Here is a 23,640-nt window from a genome sequence, read left to right on the forward strand (position 1 = left end):
TGAATAGCCATCAAAATACCAACTCTGTTAAATTGTACTCTCTTAAGTAGTAGGGTGCCCCGCATATAATAACTGCTCAATAAATAAGATTGATTGATTGATTGATCAGTGGATTGACTGACACTTGGTTCATCTGTCTCTCACAGAAAGGGTTTACGGCGGGGGTGGGGGCTCCATAAACCAGTGGCAGCTGAAACAGGAGGCCTCGGCTAGTCAGCCCCAAGATGTCATCAGCCCAGCTGGCTTCAATCCTGTCCCTTTGTTCCTCTGTTACTGACTTCTCTCCTTAGAGACAAGGACTCCCTGAGCTCACGGGCAAATACACAACAGTAGGTTCAAGGTAAGTTTGAAGCATTTTTGATTCCTTTATCTCAGGGTTCCAACCTTGATAATCCAAGTCCTTTCCTTTATTCACAGTGTCAGAATTTAGAGTAGGGAAAAAAATTTAAAATCACAATGAAAGTGTTGTTTTAAAAAGAATGACCATAGAACGCATTAGTCATTCTTAATAGGAAATGGCAATGGTTCAACTTAAAAATAGAATGGAGATATTTTTTCATCGGGTTCCCATACTGTGAGCCTGTATTTTTATAACCAAGTACAATGAAGGGAGTTGTCAGAGATGAATCAGCTGGTTGGAATCTAAATTCCCTTTCTGGAGAGGAAATCTGAGGGATCGTGTTTGCATGTGGCCCATTCAACCTAGGTAAGTCTTACAATCTGTGCCCCTTCACGCTATCACAGCCAGGCAGAAGTCGTGTCCCAGGGAGACAGGAAACTTCAGGAACAACCATTTTACAACAGACCCGGTGTTTCAATGCCACTCCAAATTGGCACAAGCAAATTTCCTAGAATTTTTGCTTTGTTTTTAAAGACGCTTGTTTCAAATGCTGCCAACCTCTTCTGAGTTATACTTCCGGCAGGGCAGGCACCCGCCCTCAGAGCCATGTGGAACCCCCATTTTCTGTCATTTCAGGTCCAGCAGGCATTTGCCATCAGAGATAAAAGGAGCAGGTGCCCGAACTCCACAGCCAGCAGGACTGAGAGGGAGGAGAGCTCTACCAGAGGAGTGTAAACATACCTATTAGAATCTTGCTGGGAGAAGGTTTTCATTCCAGGCTGATCAATGCTTCATAATGAAGCACCCAAATGAAATTTGTCTCAGAATGCTCCAGGCATAGAAATAAGCCTTAGTTTCTCAGAAGCAAATTTGCTTGACCCAGGACCTAAACAGAAAAATTTTGCTTGGTGTGAGAGTGGTAGAGATGGGACTTGCACAAAGAAGAGAAGCAACATAGCCTAATGGATAGAGCATGGGCCTGGGCGCCAGAAAGACCTGGGTTGTAGTCCTGGTTTTGCCACTTGTCTGCTATGTGATCTTGGGCAAGTCACTTCACCTTTCTGGGCCTCAGTTACCTCATTTGTAAAATGGGGATTAAGACTGTGAGCTCCATGTGGGGCAGGGACTGTGTCCAAATTTATTAGCTTGTATCTACTGCAGTGCTTAGTACAGTACCTGGCACAAAGCACTTAATAAATACTTTACAAAAAAGAACACTCCAAAACTTCCAGTCTCCTCCTTCTCTCCCTAGGCCTGCCCAAATTTCAAAATTCAACTGTAAGCAGATGGTTAGGCCAAATTTTAATTGATGTGAAGGTTTAATAGAAAAATTTCTTGACTGGACCCCACTATGGAGAGAGGCTGTGGAGTTTCCATTGCTGAAGAGCTCTTTTAAAAAGGGAACAACCAATCGTCTGTCCTGAATTCTGTAGCATCTCTTGAGTCTGAAGGAGGGGGCAGACCAGAGAGCTTTGAGGTCTGTTCCTATGATACATTATGAGTAATGAGAGAGAAATGTCTGACTATCGTGTCCCACCACCCTCTCTTTTGTCTTGTCTTATGCCGTCGAGTCGTTTCCGACCCATAGCGGCACCACGGACACAGTTCTCCCAGAGCAGCCCGCTCTCCATCTGCAGTCTTTCTGGTAGTGGATCCATAGTGTTTTCTTGGTAAAACTACAAAAGTGGTTTACCACTTTCTCCTTCCAACCACCCTCTCGGGAGCCTTGATATCAGAACGTGGACAAGCTGCCTTTAAGGCTTTTCCACCTACCCTAAGCCCTGTTCTTTTACTCTGCTGCCACCCAAACAATTAATCAATGATATTTACTGAGCAGTTATGGTGTGCAGCGTTCTGTAATAAGCACTTGGGAAAGTACAAATTAACAGAGTTAGACATTTTCCCTGCCCACAACCAGCTCATAGTCTTGTTGGGGAGACAGACATGAATATCAGTAAATTAGGGATATGTACACAAGTGCTTTAGGGGCTGAAGTTGGGGTGAATACAAAGTCCCAGTAGGGTACATACAGATCCAGTGCATGGTGTAGTGGATAGAGCATGGGCCTACAAGTCAGAAGGTCATGGGTTCTAATTCCTGCTCTGCCACTTGTCTGCTGTGTGACCTGGGGCAAGTCATTTCACTTCTCTGGACCTTAGTTACCTGATCTATAAAATGGGGATTGAGATTGCGAGTCCCACATGGGACAGAGACTTTGTCCAACTCCAGTGCTTAGTGCAGGGCCTGGCACATAGTAAATGTTTATCAAATGCCACTTTATTATTATTATTATTATTACTAGCCAGATGGATTTTGGCTGACTGCATAAAATGTGACAAAACTTACATCTTCAAAACCTTCATTTATGGCACGGAAATGAAGCTGCCAACATGCATTCTATTAGCAGGTGCAGGAATTCTTGCTTTCCATACAGTTGGTTCGTTACCTGTAGGCTCAGCCTCAGAGAGCCATTGAAGTGCTTGGTTCTGCATGGGTGCTTAGTACAGTACCTGGTACATAGTAAGCACTTAACAAATACCATCATTATTATTATTTTCAACTATCCAGACAGGTCCCCGGACAGCTGATTTGAGCTTTAATGTTAGCATTCAACATTAGGGCTCAACTGGAGTATTGAGCCCCAAATCAGCTGTTGATGATTTTCAGTAAAATAGCATCTGACTTTGATGATCTCCTCAAGATGCACATGATTTTTTCTGTGCATTTGTCTCTACACATTCACCTCCACTAAATATCATTGACTGAATATAAATTAGAAGAGTAGCCAAGAGAATAGATTGTTTTTCAAAACCAGGCCTTTTTCACTTCATACTAGTCTGCATTTTGAGAAAAAATAGTGCAGTGAATGTCACTGCAAAGTGAACCCAGTTATAGGGAATCTGTGTTCAAAATCCTTCAGTCCCTTAAATTAGAATATACTTTGCAATGTAAAACTAGATTCCCTTTATACATAAACACTTTCAAAAACATATCAACCTTTCCTCCTCTTCTGCACTGTTGCTATATACAGCTCTCCTTTCAGCCGCCGTTTGTGTATCCTGCTGTCACTCGTTCTTCTCACATGTATTACCCAACATAGCTGTGTTGAGGTGAAAATGGGTTGATTGGGTTTTTTTGGAGGGGCTGGTATTTGTTAAGTGCTTACTATGTGTCAAGCACTGTTCTAAGCATTAGGGTAGGCATGAGATAATCAGGTCAGACACAATCCCTGTCCCAAGTGGGACTCACAGTCTTTATCACCATTTTACAGATGAGGTAACTGAGGTACAGAGAAGTTCAGTGACTTGCTCAAGGTCTCACTGCAGGCAAGTGCCACAGCCAGGCTTATAACCCAGGTCCCCAGACTTCCAGAACCTTGCTCTTTGCACTAGACCATGCTGTTTTTCCACACTGCTTTGATTTTAGTGGACTGATTACATTCCAATCTTCATTGCTCATGATCTTATCTTGCTATATGTTAGTAAGTCTGATCTTCCAATTCTATACTCCAGCCCAGACATTTTGTTTGGTCTTAAGTTTGATAAAATCAAGCTCTACTTAATAGTCTCCCAAAGGATGTGCTGACTTTTTTGAGTTGGTTTTCTACTTCCTAACCTAACCTAACCTAACTTAATCTAACATTGTGTCGGTCAGTGTGCTGTCTAGGTGACAAAAATCTGTGACAGCGTTTAGCTCTTGGTTGCCAATAGATTATACTGTTTTTGTGTTTGGCCTCCCTGGTGCAGACTTATCAACAGTTCGTAATGCCTGGATGATTAGGTGAATTGTTTTATAAGCAATCAGCTGTATTTATTGAGCACTTACTGTGCACTGAGCATGTGGGAGAGTACAGTATAACAGAGTTGGAAGACACATTCCCTGCTCACAAGGAGCTTACAGTCTAGAGGATCGTTTGTGTGTCTTCTTGAATGCATTTCTCTAGGAGAGCTTCACCTGCAATAAACAATTCTTGAAGACTGTCGAGAACTTTTGATGATGTCTGAAATCCCTTGAGTTAGAAGAGTTTTCCAGAATTTATGTTAAAGGTTAATCTAGGTCTCTTATTGCATCTTCCAGCACGACCGAATAGAATTAATCAAATAGGATCAGGCCAACCACGCATCCCTGCTTTACTCCACTGACACTGGGAAATGAATCAGAGAGGGCGTCCTTGGCTCCGACCCAGCCAGCCATTCTGATGCGAAGAGAGACGTCTCAGCACTTTGATGAACTTTTCAGGAAAGCCCAGTTTCCTCCTTAAGATTATAAAATCCTACTGCACCCAACCAATAGTCCATTCAGTCTAATATTTTGCCTTCGATACTAGTAATGGATGCTTGGGGAATGATGTTATGTTTGCCCTTCTGGGCAACCATTCCCAAGATTAGAGATGGGTCAGCCTCCAGATGGTCAGCCTCCAAATGTCCCTAACTTTCCCTCTAGTTACCTATCCAGCAGGGACCGCTTGTCCTTGAAATAATCGAAACCCTTCTCTTCTTTTTTTTTTTAGATATTTAAGTGCTTTCTATGAGTCAGGCACTGTACTAAGCACTGGGGTAGATGCAAGCTAATCAGTCCCTGCCCCATGTGGGGCTTACAGTCCTAATCCCCATTTTACCGATGAAGTTACTGAAGCACAGAGAGTGAAGTGACTTTCTCAAGATTACATGGCAGAGCTAGGATTAGAATCCAGGTCCTTCTGACTCCCAGGCCTGTACTTTATCCACTAAGCCAAGAAGGAACATTTCCTTGGGTTTACTTTCAATTTCTCACCTTCAAACTTCAATTGGTACCTCCATAAAACCATAACCGTTTACCCTATCAAGCAGAGGGCCCCAGTGATAGTTACCCAGACAAGGGCTTTAATTACTGGTAATCAATAAAACTCAAATCCCCAAATTTCATGGACCTGCTAAAGGCACAATTCCCAACCTCTTTTCTTCATGGTGACTAAAAAGATATCCAATTCAAGGTCCTAGCCAGTTTCATTCTTGGGGAAAACTATGTAATTAATTGATCAATCAGTGCTATTTATTGAGTGCTTACTGTGTCCTAAGGGCTTGGGAGAGAAAATGCAATAGAGTAGATAGACACTATCCTCGGGGTCAAGGAGCTTACAATTAAGAGGGGAAATGGGCACTGAAGTTTGACCAGCCTGAGAAGCAGAGTAAAAACTGATACTCACCACTAATTTTTACCCATTCGCTCTGGGCTTTTCTGTGTCATCATTATTATCACCATGCCTCACTTCCTCCCACACCCCAGCTGATGGTTAATGTCTGCAAGTGACCAGTGTGTTTCCCCAAACCACTGCAGTGCCAGAGGACCTGGGTTCTAATCTTGTCTGCTGTGGACCTTGGGCAAGTCACTTCATTTCTCTGTGCCTCAGTTTTCTCATCTGTAAAATGAGGATTCCTGACTTGGTCTCCCTCCCACTTCCACTATGAACCCCACATAGCTAGGGAGTATACCTGACCTAATTATCTTGTATCTATTGCAGTGCTTAGTACTTGGTGCATAGTAAATGTTTAATGAATATCACAATTATTATTATTACTGCAGACATCCAATCCCCTTGCCTTTTCTACCTTTGTTTTCTCCAGCGAGTACAGGTATGGGGGTTGGGTCAGTTGTTGGGCCCGAGATCAAGAGGTATCATGCATCTTGCAGTAGATGAGAAGAGTGCCAACTAGGCCCTGGGCTAAGGCATTTTCCAGAATCTGAGCAGGATCCAGGAAACCTCCTTACAAAGTCAACTGACTAGGAAGCAGGAGATAATTCCAGAATATCAATGAATCGGTCAATCAAGAGTATTTAATGAAGAACTATTGTGTGCAGAGCACTGCGAACATTAAATGCAGGAGACTTGATTCCTACACTGAAGGAACTAACAATCTAAGCTGGGAGGCAGATAGAAAGAAAAAATACATAAATAGCAGGGTATGTGAATTGATCATTTCAATGGGCTAGTCTTAGTGCAAAAGGGCTGAGATGGTCATTATGAGATTGGAACTTCGAGGGGAAGAAAAATGAATCGGGAAAAGTCTATGTTACCAACACAACTAATTTTCATGTCAAACTTTAATTCAGACTGGCAGAAGGTCTGTAATCTCTTGACTTGCTTCTTTGTTTCTTCATCCACAGAGGGCTCTGGCAAAGGATGGGAAGCCTCAGACGGCCAGGGGAAGAGTGAGAAGGAAGAAATTTCTGCTAGAGACCAAAAGAGAACACTGACCTGGAGTTAGCTGAATGTGGAGTCTATTTCTGCTTATCCCACAGAGCCTGAGACGCCTTATTAGGCACTTTATCTGCTTCCTTCCTTATGGTAATAATGTTAATAATAATGTTGGTATTTGTTAATTGCTTACTATGTGCAGAGCACTGTTCTAAGCGCTGGGGTAGATACAGGATAATCAGGTTGTCCCATGTGAGGCTCACAGTTAATCCCCATTTTACAGATGAGGTAACTCAGGCTCAGAGAAATTAAGTGACTTGCCCACAGTCACACATCTGACAAATGGCAGAGTCGGGATTCGAACCCATGACCTCTGACTCCCAAGCCCGGGCTCTTTCCACTGAGTCACGTAGCTTCTCCATAATGCAGTTGGGCTTTTTCTTGGGGGCGGGAGGGGAATCTGCATTTTTCACCTTTTTTCAGGAGCAGGGGGCCCATAATCCCAGCCCTTAGTGATATCATCCAGGATTTTACCAATTCCCAGGAGCATTTGGCCCCTACCCCACCACCTACTGATATCATCCAGGACCCCACTAATCCCCAGGAGCTTCTCTCCCTAGACACTGTACTCTGGGGGCTTGCCCACCCTGCTGTATGGAGACAGCCCATCCTTACTCACCAAGGGTCTACAACACCCTGTGGGTTTTGTGCCTCCGGGGAGATGACTGCAGAGTTGCTGTGTTCCTCATTGTCCTGGAACATCCCTCACATTTTGCATATGGAACATACTTCTCGGTGGCTGGGGGCCGGGAGGGCCACATGCACACATATCTCTAAATTATATATTAATGTCTGTCTCCCCCTTTAGACTGTAAGCTCATTGTGGGCAGGGACCTTGTCTACCAACTTTGTTGCATTTTTCTCTTTTTAGTGCCTAGCACAGTGCTCTCTGTACACAGTAAGTACTCAGTAAATAACAATGATTGACTGGAAGGGCAGAGGGTAGATATGGTGGAGTTCAAAATCAGCCCGGTGGCAAGGAATTAATGTGGCTGTTCTTCATTTTCAAATGGGAAGCTCCTGAGAGTGCAGATCTACTCCCGTGTGAAAATCTGATGGGAATGGCTGAACTGTAACCTGCAAGCCCGACTCTTGGTATCTTGACCTTCACAAAGTTTTGCCTTGCTGTTAAAGTAATAATGTTGGTATTTGTTAAGTGCTTACTATGTGCAGAGCACTGTTCTAAGCGCTGGGGTAGATATAGGGTAATCAGGATGTCCCACGTGAGGCTCACAGTTAATCCCCATTTTACAGATGAGGTAACTGAGGCCCAGAGAAGTGAAGTGACTTGCCCACAGTCACAGAGCTGTCAAGTGGCAGATCCGGGATTCAAACACATGCCCTCTGACTCCCAAGCCCGGGCTCTTTCCACTGAGCCATGCTGCTTCTTCTAAAGCTAGGTATTAGCAGTGGTCCTCTGCTATGTTGCATTTGAGTTGCGGAAGGAACTTTCAAGGGCCATTTATTCCATCCCCCTGCTTCAAGAAGAGCTGTGCTAAAATGTTCCCAGCAAATATATATCTATCCATCTCCCCAAAATGAATAACAGTTCACAGGGCTCTTCCTTTTGTTCTGGGGAATTTCCTGGTAGCCTGATCAAACAATCAAATGAACATTGGTAGTTACTGAGCATTTATTGTGTTCAGCCCTCCTTCTCCAAAAGTATTATGGACTAGGAAACTCTACTCTTCCGTTTGTGGTAAGAGTGAGCTTGATTTCTCTATCTCCTATAGCTGGGTGCGATGGCATAATAATAATAATAATAACAATACTTATTGCAGCTGTGATATTTAAGTGCTGACTATGCACCAAGCTCCTTTCAAAGCACTGGGTTAGATCCAAGTTAATCAGTTCGGACACAGTCCCTGTCCCACATGGGTCTCACAGTCCTAGAGGGAGAACAGGTATTGAATCTCCATTTTACAGATGAGGAAACCGAGGCTCAGAGAAATGAAGTGATTTGCCCAAGGTCACAGAGAAGGCAAGTGATGAAACCAGGATTAGAACCCACCTCCTGTGACTCCCAGGTTTATGCTCTTTACAGTTTCCTCATCTGGACTATGGGGATTAAATACCAGTTCTCCCTCTTATTAAAACTGCAAGCCCAGTATGGGGCACTTCTTGACCTGTCCCCTTGACCTGACACTCCTTTGCCGTGCCCTCGAGTTGACACACCCAGAGTCCCATCTTGCTTGGATTTAATAATAATGTTGGCATTTGTTAAGTGTTTACTATGAGCAAAGCACTGTTCTAAGCTCTGGGGAGCATACAAGGTGATCAGATTGTCCCATGTGGGGCTCACAGTCTTAATGCCCATTTTACAGATGAGGGAACTGAGACACAGAGAAGTTAAGTGACTTGCTCAAAGTCACAAAGCTGACAGGCGGCAAAGTCAGGATTTGAACCCATGATCTGACTCCCCAGCCCGTACTCTTTCCACTGAGTCACGCTGCTTCTCCAACGGATTTCTGTCCATTGTACGGTGGGGCTAAATCATGACCTTCACTGAGGCATTTCCAGGGAAAAGCAGCATGGCCTGGCAAGAATACAGGATTGGGAGTCAGAGGATTTGGGTTTATGGTGGTATTTGTGAAGCGCTTACTATGTGCCAAGCACTGTTCTAAGCTCTGGGGGGATACAAGGTGATCAGGTTGTCCCATGTGGGGCTCACAGTCTTCATCCCCATTTGACCGATGAGGTCACTGAGGCACCAAGAAGTGAAGTGACTTGCCCAAAGTCACACAGCTGCCAGGTGGCGGAGCCGGGATTAGAACCATGACCTCTGACTCCCAAGCCCGGGCTCTTTTCACTGAGCCACGCTGGGTTCTAATCCTTGCTCCGCCACCTGTCTGCTGTGTGACCTGGGGCAAGTCACTTAACTTCTCTGTGTTTCAGTTCCCTCATATGTAAAATGGAGCTTAAGACTGTGAGCTCCACCTGACACAGGGACTGTGTCCAACCTGATGACCTTATATCAACCCAAGTGCTTAAAAGAATGCTTGGCACAAAGTAAGTGCTTAACAAATACCATAATTATTATCATTATAATACAATCGTCCCCTCTAGAGTGTAAGCTCGTTGTGGGCAGGGAACATATCTACCAATTCACTTGTACTCTCTCAAGCGCTTAGTCCGGTGCTCTGCACCCAATAAATTCTCAGTAAATACAATTTATGGATTGATTGATTGATTGAACTGGGGAGATGTGTTTTCCCTCTTCTCCTCTTGGGCATTCCCTCAGTACCCTCCTCCATCCTCACTCCACCCCCTCCCTCTCCTCCCTTCCCAGAAAGACTCAGAAGCTTTCAGCCTCCAACTCCACCAGACCAGCCCCCTCCCTCTGACTGTATCAGCTTGTGACGCTCTCCGCACCCTCTTCTTTCCGTACACAGGCATTCCCGGCCCCCATCCCTCCAGCCCCACCCTTTAACTCTCTGAGCAGCTGAAGGAAAGGGGCAGACAGGAAAAACCTTGGAGCCCACTGACATGGAAGGGCCAACATTTCCTCAGGAACAGATGCCCCTGGATCCCCTTCACCAATGTCTGCATGCTGTCGCCTGTTAATAATAATAATGACGGTATTTTTTAAGCAGTTATTATGAGCTGGGGTAGATACATGTTAATCAGTTTGTTCCACATAGGGGGTCACGGTCTTCATCCCCATTTTCCAGATGACATAACTGAGGCACAGAGAAGTGAAGTGATTTGTCCAGGGCTACACAGCAGACAAGTGGCAAAACCAGGATTAGAACCCATGACCTTCTGACTCCCAGGGCCATGCTCTATCCACTATGTCATGCGGTTTCCTTCACAACCCTCCTGGGCCCACAGAACCTGCAATCTTCACTGCTTCAGTTTACAGTCGAAGAGAAGAAGCCGGTGGTTAAAAAAGCCTTAATCATGGACAGAAACTGAGAGGACAGGGTGGAAATCAACAACAAAACCCGGCTGGAAAATTCCCAAAATTGGGTTGGGTTTCAAACCCCAGAGAAGTTAACCCTTCATGCTCACTCATACCAGTTCCCCTGAAGCTGGAACAGGATTCCCTCTGCTTGTATTCCAGTAAAAGCTTGCTAAGGTAGAATTGTTTCTATTGTGAAGGTTTACTCATAGGCTCTGTTGTTTTCCTGATGACAGGTAGGCAGGAAGCCAATCTCTCACTTCCCATCTTGGGGTTTCGCTGATTATTATCGAAAAGTATTTCATGAGAGGTGTGACATTGCCCCCTCCTCCTCCTCCTCCCCCCGATCCTGAACCATGCTGTCCAATCAGGACCAAGGGAGCCAGGCTGCTCCTCTCCCGGCTGACTAAGAAGTTGGGAGTATTTAAGAAGTTGTGGGCATGGACTGTGCCTTGTTTTTTTCATTTTTTCCTCAGGAAGGGCACGGACCACTCCAGACTCTGGGAAGCCCCGGCGGGTAGAGATCGATCCTGAGAGAGAGCGCGTGGGTTACAATGTGTTACGGAAAGTGCGCCCGGTGTATTGGCCACTCTTTGGTCAGCCTGGCAGTCCTCTGCATCGTAGCTAATATTTTGCTTTACTTTCCCAATGGAGAGACCAGGTATGCATCCGAAGACCATCTTAGCCGATTCGTCTGGTACTTTTCTGGAATTGTAGGAGGAGGGCTGTTGGTGAGTACAACTTGTTACTACAGGATGAACCTGTTTTGTTTTGTTTTCATTCAAAGCTGAAGTCTAGAGCTTTATATTAAAGTCTGTCTCCCTCTTTAGACTGTAAGGTCACTGTGGCCTGTGAATACATCTACAAACTCTTTTGCATTGTACTCTCCCAAGTGCTTAGTAAGTACAGTGTTCTACACACAGTAAGCACTCAATAAATACCATTAATGATGATGATAATTGTGGTATTTGTTAAGTGCTTACTATGTGCCAAACACTCTACTAAGCCTTGGGGTAGATAGAAGATGATCAGTTCCCACAGGGGCTCACAGTCTAACTAGGAGGAAAAACGGGTACTGAGGGAACTGAGGCACAGAGAAGTGAAGTGACTTGCCTCAGGTCACACAGCAGGTATGTGACGGAGCCAGGATTAGAACCAGGTCCTCTAACTACCAGTCCCAGGCTCTTTCCACTAGTCAATGTTGCTTCCCTATGATGACAAGAGAAGCAGTGTGGCTCAGTGGAAAGAGCCTGGGCTTCAGAGTCAGAGGTCATGGGTTCGACTCCTGGCTCTGCCACTTGTCAGCTGTGTGACTGTGGGCAAGTCACTTAACTTCTCTGTGCCTCAGTTACCTCATCTGTAAAATGGGGATTAACTGTGAGCCTCACGTGGGACAACCTGATTACCCTGTATCTTCCCCAAAGCTTAGAACAGTGCTCTGCACATAGTAAGTGCTTAACAAATACCATCATTATTATTATTATGACAGTAGAGGGTGCACCTTTTTTTTAATGGTATTTTAGTGCTTACTATGTGCCATCCACTATACTAAGCGCTGAGCATTGTACCTGGAAATACTATCGCTGCCTACCTCGAGATACAGAAGATATTTAAGGAGTGCATTGTGCTGAATCTCACATCGAAATCCTGTTTCTTGGGTCTCATTTTCTAAAACGGGTTTCCACAGAACTGCTCCTCCCTGCCCAGAGAGATTTTCAAGTTCACCAGCTCTAGGGTTGCTAAAGTTGAAGGTAGTTCTAAGCTCAGCTGTGGTTCCAGGTCTGAAAGGGTTTTTCAGAGGAGTCACTAGCTGTTTTTGCCCAACATGGGTGGGATTTGTTGAGTAATGCAGCATAAATTAACTGCTGCTTGCCCATCAGACTTAGGAGCAGTTGTGTCATTACACACTGGCTCAGAAAGCATTGGAAGCCTGCTTTGGATTAATACTCGAATAAGCCCGCGTGGCACTCTATGGCTTTACTGGGGTGGGGTGGAGAACTCCTGCAACCATCATTCAACTAAGGAATTTTTTTCCGAGAACTGAACGTACTGGACGGACGGTCCTGGCAGTTGAAGCGTTCTCTTGGAAAGGTTCTCAGAAAATCTTAGTAAGCAGAAAGATTAGAAATGAAAAACCTGAAATGTGGTACTCTGGCCCCCCTGCGGCTGTTTGATTAGTAGATGGGCTTTCTGGATGGAAGATCGCCTTACCTTAGCCCTGCCATGAATGGTGGAATGGTAAAGGTTGCTGTGATATTCTGACTTTGGATATTTTGGATTATCATTTGGATTCCCACATGGATATATAAATCAAAGCTGCTTAGGTTTCCTGTCCATCAGCTCCTTCCAACCCTGAAATTTTCCCATTTTGTTTCCTAAGAAACCAGACCACTCCACCTCCTAGGTGGGTATAAAGTAACAGTGCCCCAGGAGTCAGCCCATTTGCTCATGAGACACCTCTCTTTGTGTCGAACGTACTAAATTTAATTCCCTAGATTACATCCCCAGATGCCTACTCCAGTGAGGATGAAACCAGACCACATTGCCGTGCTTATTGATAATAATAATAATAATAATAATGATATTTATTCAGCACTTACTATGTGCCAAGCACTGTTCCCAGCTCTGAGGTAGATACAGGGTAATCAGTTTGGACACAGTTCCTGTCCCACATGGGACTTACAGTCTTAATCCCCATTTTACAGATGAGTTAACGAGGCACTGAGAAGTAAGTGGCCTGTCCAAGGTCTCACAGCAGACATGTGGCTGAGTGGAGATTAGAACACACTAACTGACTCTCAGGCTTGTTTTTTTTTCCACTAGACCACACTGCTTCCCTAGAGGTGATACTGCTTCCCTTGAGTTTGAGTTTGTTTTTTATCTGGAGGGCTCAGGCAGTAAAGAATGAGAAATGTTTCCGGACTACTTGACACATTGGCCATATTCACTCATTTATCACAGGAGTCATGAGGGAAAAGGCTAAAGGATGTATGATTTGCTCTTTCCTCTCTAGATGTTCCTCCCAGCGGCGGTGTTCATTGGGCTGGAACAAGAAGACTGCTGTGGCTGCTGCGGCCATGACAACTGTGGGAAGAGCTGTGCGGTAAGTTTTCTCTCCCTGGCTCCCAGACTCCCTGCATGGCTTCTGAAGAGTGACTACTCACTGTGGCCAGGGAACGTGTCTACCAACTCTGTTGTACTGTACTCCCACAAGGGCTTAGTACAGGGCTCTGCACACAGTAAGCACTCAATAAATATGATTGATTGACTAGGAACGACTATTTGTCCCGCTTGTCTTTCCCAGATGCTCTCCTCAGTGCTGGCAGCCCTTATTGGACTAGCTGGGTCCGGATACTGTATCATCGTGGCCGCCCTGGGCTTAGCCGAAGGTCCAAGATGCCTCGATCTCACTGGTCAGTGGAATTACACCTTCGCTGACACCAATGGAAAGTACGTAATTTGCTCCAACGCATTCTTGTCCACACTCTTGGTATTTCTTATGACTGTATCCCTGTCATTCAGTAGCCCGGCATCCTGGGGTGGGTGATAGGGCTAAATCCAAACAAAAGAGGGACCTCTTTTGAAGGAAGACATTTCTAGCAGTACATCCCGTCAACCATCCACACCTCACAGATTTCTTCAACTTTTAGTCAGGGGAAGACAGGGAAGAGAAAGAAAGAAAAGTAGAGATTCATGACCCCATTAATGAAAGCCAGCATGGCCTAATGAGAAACAGCATGGTCTAGTGGATTGAGCACAGGCCTGGGAGACGGAGGGACCTGGCTTCTAATTCCAGCTCCATCTGATGTGTCACCTTAGGCAAGTCACTTTACTTCCCTGTGTCTCGGTTACCTCACCTGTAAAGATGGGGAGAGAGGGTTAAGACTGTGTTCCCCATGTGGGATATAGACTATGTCCAACCTGATTAGCTTGCCTCTATCCCAGGGCTTAGTACAGTGCCCGACATATGGTAAATGCTTAACAAATACCATTTTTAAAAAAAAAGGCATGCAGAGGCTTGGGTTTCTGGTGACTCTTTTGAGTCCCGAACAAGTCCAATTTTTTATTCAAAAGTTTCTATGTCTGTGCCCAGGAGAAGCTGAGAGTCCAGAAGGCGTTTATGACTGTTCTAATTTCCCCACATGGCTAGGAGCAACAACAGTCAGTCTGTCAGGTGCCCCAACCCAAGCAACAGTAAACAATACAGCCCACTGGAGATTATATCATCATCTCTGGAACAGAATGTGGGTTTGAAAAACTGGATCAGCTCAATCAGATCAATAATATTTGGATGGGGAATAATTATTATTTGACCTAGTTGCTTTTTTTTCCAGTACAAAAGCCTGCTCCCTTTCCACAGTCAAGCCTCCTGAACCCCAGAGTTTTTTCCCAAAAGGGGGCTCATCTAAGGGGGAAGTCAACCGATGCTTCTGCTACTTGTGTTTTCTACATGCAAGCAGATAGGCTTCTAGCCTGGAATCAACATGATTCGAATTGGTATCTCACTTCGGAAAAGAGAGGTTGAATTCCACGATGTCTTGCTTGCTTGTCACAACAAACCCTGCTTAGCTCAGAGAGCACCATGAGTGCTCAAATTGTATCTTTGAACATCTCCTCCCTGCCAGGAAAGGAAGTTAGAAGAAAGAATTTAGGCCTTTCTTTGGAAAACTAAGTGCAAACCGTCATGGGAAGCAGAATACTCCCTTCTAAATAAGACCCAGATCTGAAAGATTTGGGGGCCCCTAAGAAGCAAAGCAAAAGTGTTAAGCACTGGGTGTAGTCAAGCAAAGGAAGAAGCCAGAATAATAAGAATATTTGTAATACCTGTTAAGCACTTACCCTGATTCAAGCCTTGTGCTAAGCAGTAGGGTACATACAAGATAAATAGGTTGGACACACTCCCTGTCCCACAGGGGGCTCACAATCTAAGAAAGGAGAACAGGTATTTAATCCCCATTTCTCAGAGAGGCAAACTGAGCCAGAGGGAAGCCTAGTGATTTGTCCAAGATCACGCAGGAGGCAAATTGCAGAGCTGGGATTAGAACCCAGAACCCCGACTCCCTGGCTCATGCCCTTTCTTCTAAGCCATGCTGCTTTGATAGCTAGTATATCTTGCAATAATTGCTCAAAAATGGGATCTGGGCTAGACCAGTTTCTGCATAATCTGATAGGATTTTTCCCAACTGGCCTGAGTAAGGAAGGAGGTCTATCATCTTAGATTCCACACACACACACCCCTGCCCCTTCTTATTAATCATTCAAAAGTCCTATTTCTGGCAGCTCCTCGCACACATAGGGTTAAGGCCAATGAGACCAGCTGGCTTTCGGAAGGTTCTGTTTGTGGACAGACACAGGGGTCTAGTGAAAACTGCCCTAGAGATGCCTTTCTGCATTTCTTTTAAATGAAGCCATGACAATATTTAAAGAAATAACAAAACATTCCCTTGATTGAAGTTTTTGCCTGATAAGATCAGGGCAGGAATTTCTTCCAAAATGCCTGTGTCGGAGAAGAAACACACCCCATAAACATGTTGAGTTCATTTGAGGATGAAGCTCTGCCCGTCTGTAGGGTAACTGGATTGTAACTCTAAACTGTAAACTCCTTGTGGGCAGGGATAAAGTCTACCACTCTGTTGATTTGTACTCTCCCAGATGCTTGATACAGTGCTCAACATGCAGTAAGACTCAATAAATACCATCTGATGATTGCATTACCCTAATGTTGCTGGGGCTTTCAATTGCTTTTTTTAATTGGCCAACCTTGACTTCTGGGTTTCATTATTTAATTTGCCCAAAATGGACCCAATCATTTTTTTCAGAGTTAATGTAAACTATGAGATTTTTCAGGGACTCTCCTTATCCTTGTCACTGATATTGATTAATTGGACTTAGGGCAGGAAACTTGGACTAGCAATTCTCATGGGAGGACAGAACTTCTGTTTTGGAGAATTGACAGGCTGACCGGGGGGTAAACCTGAATTGAAACTTCAAGAACTCTCACTGAAAGCTCTAAGCAATCACAGATTGGTTCTTTGCCCATTACATTAAATGTTACCCATTTCAGGGAAGAGATGTCTCATCATGGGCATGGAATGTGTCTATCAACTCAGTTGTATTGTGCTCTCCAAATCATTTAGTACAGAGTCCTGCACACAGTAAGTGCTCAAAAAAAGACTATTTATTGATTGATTCCATCTAAGAAAAAGAACACAGACAGCAACTGAGAGCCAGAGATTATCGATTCAGCTCCTTGGTCTCCAGCTTTGCGAATTTCTTCCAGACCTAGGAACCTACTGGTTGACTACTCACAATAGGGGGTTAGGGTAAAAAGGCTCATTATTTTATTTTTTTCAGTGTGTGTTTCCACCTCTAGATTGCAAGCTCTTTGTAGGCAGGGATCATGCCTACCAACTCTGTAGTACTGTACTTTCCCAAGTGCTTAGTAAAGTCCTCTGCACAGAGAAAGCACTCAATAAGATCCACTGGCGATGATGATGACGACGACTTGATGCTTCTTGTAGGCTGTGATGTTTGGCAAAGTTTTCCAGGCTCGGTCAATCAATCGATCCATCAATTTATAGTATTCAATGAGAGTTTACTCTGTGCAGACCACTGTACTAAGTGCCTGGGAGAGTATAATAGAGAGTCAGTAGACATAAACCCTGCCTTCTAGGGGTTTACAATCTAAGGGGGAGGCAGGCACTAAAATAAACTGCAGGTAGAGGGAAGCTTCAAGATTTAAAGATGAGACATAATTGCTACCCCGGGGCTTTAGGAGATACCTAATATTGAAGTGGCAGGAGAAGGGGAAACAGATGGGGAGATGAAAGATTAATCAGGGAAAGGCCTCCTGGAAATGAGATTTCAGAAGCTCTTGGAGGATGGGAAGAGAGGTGGTCTACTGGATTTGAAGGGAGACGCAGTCCCAGGCAGAAGGGAGGTCATGAGCAAGAAGTCGACAGAAAGAGAAATGGAAACGAGACCCACTAGGAAACCTAATGTCCTCGATTTACCCCTCACCCTATTGTAAATGGCTATTTTTACTCTCAACAGTTATCTGATGGACCATTCCTCTTGGGGGAATTGCCTTCAGCCCAGAAATGTGGTGCAGTGGAACGTGACTCTGTTCTCCATCTTGCTGGCTCTCGGGGGAATTGAATTCATCCTGTGTCTCCTTCAAGTCATCAACGGTGTCCTTGGAGGAATATGCGGATTCTGCTGCTCCCGTCAGCAGGTAAGCACTTTCTAAACTGAGTCCACCTCATGGTTGTCCTGCTTTGTCCTCCAACAGACCCCCTTGCTCGTGTCATTCAGAAAGCTCCACTTCCCGACCCATTGCAGTTGAGTCACCACCCATTTGTGCTTTGGAGTCTATGCAGCAGCCTCAGGCCTGAATAAGTAGTTCGCCTTCTCCCCAGCACACCCGCCCTCCTGGGATGAGCTGGGACTACCAGAACACCGCCGGGTGCCATGTGCGAATAATCTAGAATTTCATAATCCAAACCCATCCTAATTACCTGCCCTGGACTGCATCTGTGGAGGTTCAAACAGACTCTAGCCACACTAATCCAACAAGTCAGATCTGCTGCCATTATAAGGTAATGACGAGTTTTACAGTGTCTGCGCTGAGGTGCTGCAGGAAGAGTCTGTGCTTTTCCTAATAAGATGTGGAGCAGTAGCTGACCCAATCCTCCCTTGGTGTATTCTAAGAACAGGTAGATCCTGTGGTTGAAAGATGACATTGAGGATGGTAAGGTGAGCCTTACACTGAGAATGTCTTGCACGAAGTACATAGAGAAACAGCATGGCCTAGTGGAAGGAAGATGGGTCTGAGAGTCAGAAGGACCTGGACTCTAATCTTGGATCTGCCACTTGTCTTCTGCATGACCTTGGGCAAGTCATTTCACTTCTCTGGACCTCAGTTTCCTCATCTGTAAAATGGGAATTTAATACCTGTTCCCTCCCCCTTCCCTTGTGGGACATTACGCCTATTTATTTTGTTAATGAAATGTACATCGCCTTGATTCTATTTAGTTGCCATTGTTTTTTACGAGATGTTCTTCCCCTTGACTCTATTTATTGCCATTGTTCTTGTCTGTCCGTCTCCCCCAATTAGGCTGTAAGCCCGTCTAAACGGCAGGGACTGTCTCTATCTGTTGCTGACTTGTTCATTCCAAGTGCCTTAGTACAGTGCTTCTGCACATAGTAAGCGCTCAATAAATACTATTGAATGAATGAATGAACAGTGACTATGCCCAACCTGATTAATTCTATTTACCCCAGAATTTAGTACACTGTCTGGCACATGGTAAGTGCTTAATAGTTACCATCATTATTGTTATTAATCATAAGTTCATAATGGACAGCAGATGTGTGTTATATTGTTATATTGCACTCTCCCAGGCACTTAGTACAGTGCTCTGCACACAGTAAATGCTCAAATAAATACAACTGATTGATTACTATTTTATAGTATTTGTTAAAGTGCTTACTATGTATCAAGCACTGCTCTAAGCTCTGGGATAGATAGAAGTTTATCAGGTTGGACACAATCTCCGTCCCACATGGTTCTCACAGTCTAGGTAGGAGGGAGGAAGATTTAATCCTCATTTTACAGTTGAAGAAACTGAGGGACAGAGAAGTTAAATGATTTGCCCAAGGTCCACCACAGTAAGCAATTAGCAGAGCCAGGATTAGAATCCAGGTTCTCTGATCCCAGGCCCATGTTCTTTCCACTAGGCCATGCTGCTTCTTGTATTATTATTTTATTATTATTACTACACTGGAAGGGAATAGTTGGATAGTCAAGAACAAGCCTGAAACTCCATGGCTCACCCTTCTGTGCCCCCAGCTTCATTTAGTGAGACTTTACAGCAATCCCCGTATTTGTTTACAAGTCCTCCGGGCTCCTAGGATTCAAACAGAAACATTAACAAGCTGAGATTGTTGACATCCACGGTTTTCATGAACTCTGTTTTCCAGGTCCAGGTGGCTGTTTTCCAGGTCCAAGGCCCCATCCGATTATGAAACATTGGGTGAATGTTTTGAGAGCACACGCCCTTTGAGTTTCAGGTCAACTGGTGTCCCTCCCAAACAGCCTGTCCAGGGTCAGACCGAGCCCCCTCAATTAGTCTAGAAAGCCATTGGCTTATGTCCTGTCCCGCAGCCACTTTAGAGCTCTGAGGTAAAGATTCCTGCCCTTCCGCTCCTCCTAACTTCAAGCATGTTTTCTTTTCTCCCTAGCAATATGACTGCTGAGAGAAGCGTCCCCAGATGGAGGGTGAAGGTGCTTGTCAATGACTGTAATTTATATATTTTGTAAAACTTTGTATTAGTGTACTGTATATGCTCTATTTGTGTAAACCTGGATAGATGAGAGCATGTTTTTACTCTGGGCGAGGGGCTGGAACAATGGAGCTGATGGAATTTCTTCCCTGGCCGAGAGGCCCGGCCCTGCCCATCGTGGGGGGCTCTTCTATGTGAAACAGAGGTGCCCTTGGGCAGAACGGCGGGAAGGTCGAACCCCGGTGACCGCTTCCCGGATGAAGATGGTGTTCCAAAGGACCCAAGCCTGCTTTCTTGACAACGCGAGTGCTGTCTTCTCTGTTGGCATGATGTTTCTCATTCACGTGATCCTTCTGGCTTCCCCCAGGGAGGACGTGTGGGGTGACCCCAAGTGCTGGGATAGGTCAGTGCCCTGTTGCTGGCCAGAATGGGAGTCTCATTATCAGCCAGGATCCCCATAGTGGAGCAGGGGAAGGAGAGGGGCATGCAGAGAATGGCAGCTGGGGCTTCCATGTAGAGTGCAGGACAGGAAAGGGAATGAAAGGGTCTTGGAGCAATTTTCCTTCACTGACACTTATGCCCCATCTTCAGGCCCACTCCAGAGACCCTTCACCCACTCCAGAGACCCTCCCCACCCACTGTATCTGTCCCCCAGCTCTGGGCCCCCCTGGGCCTCCTCCTGCTTGTCCAGTTCTGCTTCTGGGAATCTTTGGTGGTCCTTCAGCACTGCTCTGACGGCTGAAGAGTCCACAAGGGCTGGGGGACGAGTCCAGTGCTGCGCTATCTCCAGACTGCCATCAGCCCTAACTTTGTAAGTTTGGTGAATTCCACTCTTTCCCCCTCCTGCCTCCTTCTCTTCCTCCTCGGCAGGGCCTGTCTGGGGTCAGCCAGGGGAGGGACTGCCCACTGACAGATGGAAAACTGGACTCCCTCACCCATGACGGTCCTGGCTGGCTTCCCTAATCTATCTGTCTGGAAATTCTGGGGTCTTCCAGTCCCCTAAGTGAACAGAGCTGATACGGTAGGCTGGGGAAGGCAGAACAAAAGGCAGTGGAGAGGGAAACTGAGAGAAACAGATGAAAAAAAGCTGAGTGGGAAGAAAAATAAATGAAGGACAATCTCAAATGCATTTTGTACAAAATAGAATAAATGAAGAAAACCAAAATCTCCCTATTAAGTGTCTTCCATTGCTTGGCTTGAATGTCTCAGTTTTCCTTCCATTTCCTCTCCTCTTCTTTAGTTAATCAATGGTATTTATTGAGCACTTCGTGTAGTTCACTGTACGAAGCACTTGGGAGAATGCAACAGAGATGGTAGAAGTGTTCACTGCCCATAGTGAGCTTACATTCTTCCTCGTTTCATTTCCCTTTTTTGTACTGTTTTCTCCAGCTCTCCTCCCCTGGTCATGAGGAAGCAGAATCATGTCTTAATACAACCTGCCTGGCTCCTGGAGCAAGATGGGCTGGGCCGAGAACTCCCAGAATCCTTTGGTGCCCAGGCCAAAGAAACCACACCTCACGTCTTCCCAGCCCCACATTGGGTCTGGAGTTCCCTCCCTTTCTCCCACCTCCTTTCAACCTACGGGGTGCTTTGGAAAGCACAGAAACCCTCTCTCTCCTCCCTTCTACAGAAGATGCAGGAAGCAGGAAGCTTTTTCTGGTGAGACTTAGGAGGACTTGAGTCACCAGTTTACTGGAGAAAAGTGATTTCTAAATCCCACTTCAAACTCCTGGGCATGCTAGAAATGAGAAACTGACTCAACAAAGTTTCTAGGTCTCTCTCCCATGGTCTCATAACCTTTCTTTATCCCTGCCCCTCCCCTCTCTTCCTCAGTGGCTTATTCATTCTCTGAACTTTATTTCCCTGTGAGACTTTCCTTCTGCTTCCCCAGCTCACTGTGGAAACTTTATTTTCCTGCCAAATCTCCTCCCCTCACAGATTCAATCATATTTATTGAGTGTTTACTGTGTGCAGAGCACTGTGCTAAGCACTTGGGAAAGTACAATACAACAACAAAAAGTAACAATCTCTGCCAATAATGAGTTCACAGTCTAGAGGTGGAGAGACAGACAACAATACAAATAAAGAGACATCAAGATAAATAAAATTTCAGATATGTACATAAGTGCTGTGGGGACAGGGGGGAGAGCAAAGGGAACAAGTCAGGATGACACACAATGGAGTGGGAGATAAGGAAAAGTAGGGCTCAGTCTGGGAAGGCCTCTTGGAGGAGATGTGCCTTCAGTAAGTGGGGGAGAGTAGTAGTCTGTAGGATTTGAGGAGGGAGGGCATTCCAGGCCAGAGGTAGGACATGGGCCAGGTGTCAGCGGCGAGACAGGCGAGATCGAGCCACACTGAGAAGATTCCCAGCAAGAGATGCCTGAAGGTGTTTCTAGCTGCTTAACTTAAGTCAGCAAGTAGCCTGTGGTGGGTTTTGCTGTACTGGGGAGCTATGACTGTTGACCATCCTAGATTCCCACCCCTGCCACTGCAGTGTCCATCTTCACTTACCCCAGTAAGTTCCTTTTCCGGGGGCTCATTTTGTCTACTCACCATCCCAACAATATCTTCCCTAACCTCCTCCAGCCCCCAACCCAGGAGCAAAGGAAGTTGCCAGGTTGCTGGCTTCTCCTTTGAAGATCTGGGAAAAAAAATGAACAGTGTGGATGAAGGGTCAGGAAGGTGAACCAACACACAAAAGGTAATAAAAATGAAGACCCACGCACACTCTCTAGTAAATGAACATTTAGAGACTGAAACAGGGCGGGGTGACGCACCAGGCTGACAGGTTGACCCACGCAGGCCTGGGAGGGGTCCCACAGAAAGCAGCAGGGTTTTGGTGGGAGGAACTTTCCCCAGTGAGGCCGAGGCTGGGTGCGGTTCAGAGTGAAGCCTCCTGGCTGGAGGCCCGGGATGGGAGTGAGTCACAGGCAGGAGCCCTATTGAGGCTGGCAGGAAGCTGAGGGGTGAGGAGTTGTAGCTCGAAAACCGTGGGATGAAGCTAATGGCTTCGTCCCCACAACCCCAGCTCCATGGGAGGGTGTTAGCTTTCTTTGGCCCCCAGAGTTGGCCAGCAGGAGTTGACTGCCATGGCTGCCGTGTCAGGGAGCTGTTCTTTCCTTTCCTGCTCCAAGTGAGCTTGCAGCCCATCCTTCCAGAGTTCTGGATCAGGAATCGTAGTCCCCATCTCCACTGCCCAGAACAATAGCCCCCTCGATTAGTTCTCCCTCAGTTTTGACCACCTGGGATCAGGCTCCACTCCAAACTAACTGCTGGTGGAACCAATAGCATTTTAAGAAACTAGAGAGCTCTTCGGGGACTGATCTGCTTCTACCCTGCTGCCTGCCTTGTTTTACCTTCTGGGCTGCCTTGCTTCTATCCTCCAGGCTGTTTACCCCTCCCAGCCTGCCCCCAATAGTCTCCAGGTGAAGCAAATGGAATTAGAACTTAATGAATGTGGGGCTGAATGTCAGGTGGAAACAGGGCAGGCTGGCGGATAGAAGCAGGGCAGGCTGGGAGATAGGAGTAGGGCAGGATGGAGGGTAGAAGCAGCCAGGCTGGAGGGTGGAAGGAGGGTAGGCTGTGAGGTAGAAGCAGAGAAAGTAAAAAGAAGGCAGGCTGCAGAGTTGAAACAGATAAGCTGGAGGATAAAAGCAGAGTGGGATGGAGGGTAGAAGCAAGGCAGACTGGAAGGTGGAAACAAGGTAGGGCAGAAAGTAGAAGCAGGACAGGCTGGAGGGCGAAATAAGGGTAGCCTGGGATATGGGATCCTGACAGATTGGAAAGGATAAACAACGGCAGGTTGGAGGATAGTGCTTAGTGCAGTGCTTTGCAAACAGTAAGCGCTCAAGAAATATGATTGAATGAATGAATGAAGGG

At 45.7% G+C, this 23,640-nt stretch overlaps 1 protein-coding gene across 2 annotated transcripts; it reads left to right on the forward strand.

Annotated features, from left to right (window-relative positions):
- The first annotated feature begins 261 nt into the window (after nt 1-261).
- TM4SF1 (transmembrane 4 L six family member 1) lies at nt 262-20,938 on the forward strand. Of its 2 annotated transcripts, XM_016228628.3 has the most exons (7): nt 262-340; nt 6,485-6,665; nt 11,131-11,207; nt 13,490-13,579; nt 13,781-13,926; nt 17,530-17,710; nt 19,720-20,938. In XM_016228628.3, exons 2-7 carry the CDS (start codon nt 6,590-6,592, stop codon nt 19,732-19,734), a joined length of 585 nt encoding a protein of 194 aa, XP_016084114.1. In that variant the 5' UTR covers nt 262-340; nt 6,485-6,589; the 3' UTR covers nt 19,735-20,938. The 2 variants fall into 2 exon arrangements, with proteins under 2 accessions (XP_016084114.1, XP_001507468.1); XM_001507418.6 differs by lacking the exons at nt 262-340; nt 6,485-6,665 and having other exon boundaries at nt 10,909-11,207.
- Nucleotides 20,939-23,640: the final 2,702 nt, after the last annotated feature.

Source organism: Ornithorhynchus anatinus, chromosome 1 (genome assembly GCF_004115215.2).
Source record: "Ornithorhynchus anatinus isolate Pmale09 chromosome 1, mOrnAna1.pri.v4, whole genome shotgun sequence".
NCBI lineage: Eukaryota > Metazoa > Chordata > Mammalia > Monotremata > Ornithorhynchidae > Ornithorhynchus > Ornithorhynchus anatinus.

Excerpts from the sequence above, each read along its gene's own strand:
- TM4SF1 (XM_001507418.6), top strand. The coding sequence starts at position 11,031 with ATGTGTTACGGAAAGTGCGCCCGGTGTATTGGCCACTCTTTGGTCAGC. Across the intron at positions 11,208-13,489 it reads TTGTAGGAGGAGGGCTGTTG|ATGTTCCTCCCAGCGGCGGT; the intron begins GTGAGTACAACT and ends TTTCCTCTCTAG. Across the intron at positions 13,580-13,780 it reads ACTGTGGGAAGAGCTGTGCG|ATGCTCTCCTCAGTGCTGGC; the intron begins GTAAGTTTTCTC and ends TGTCTTTCCCAG.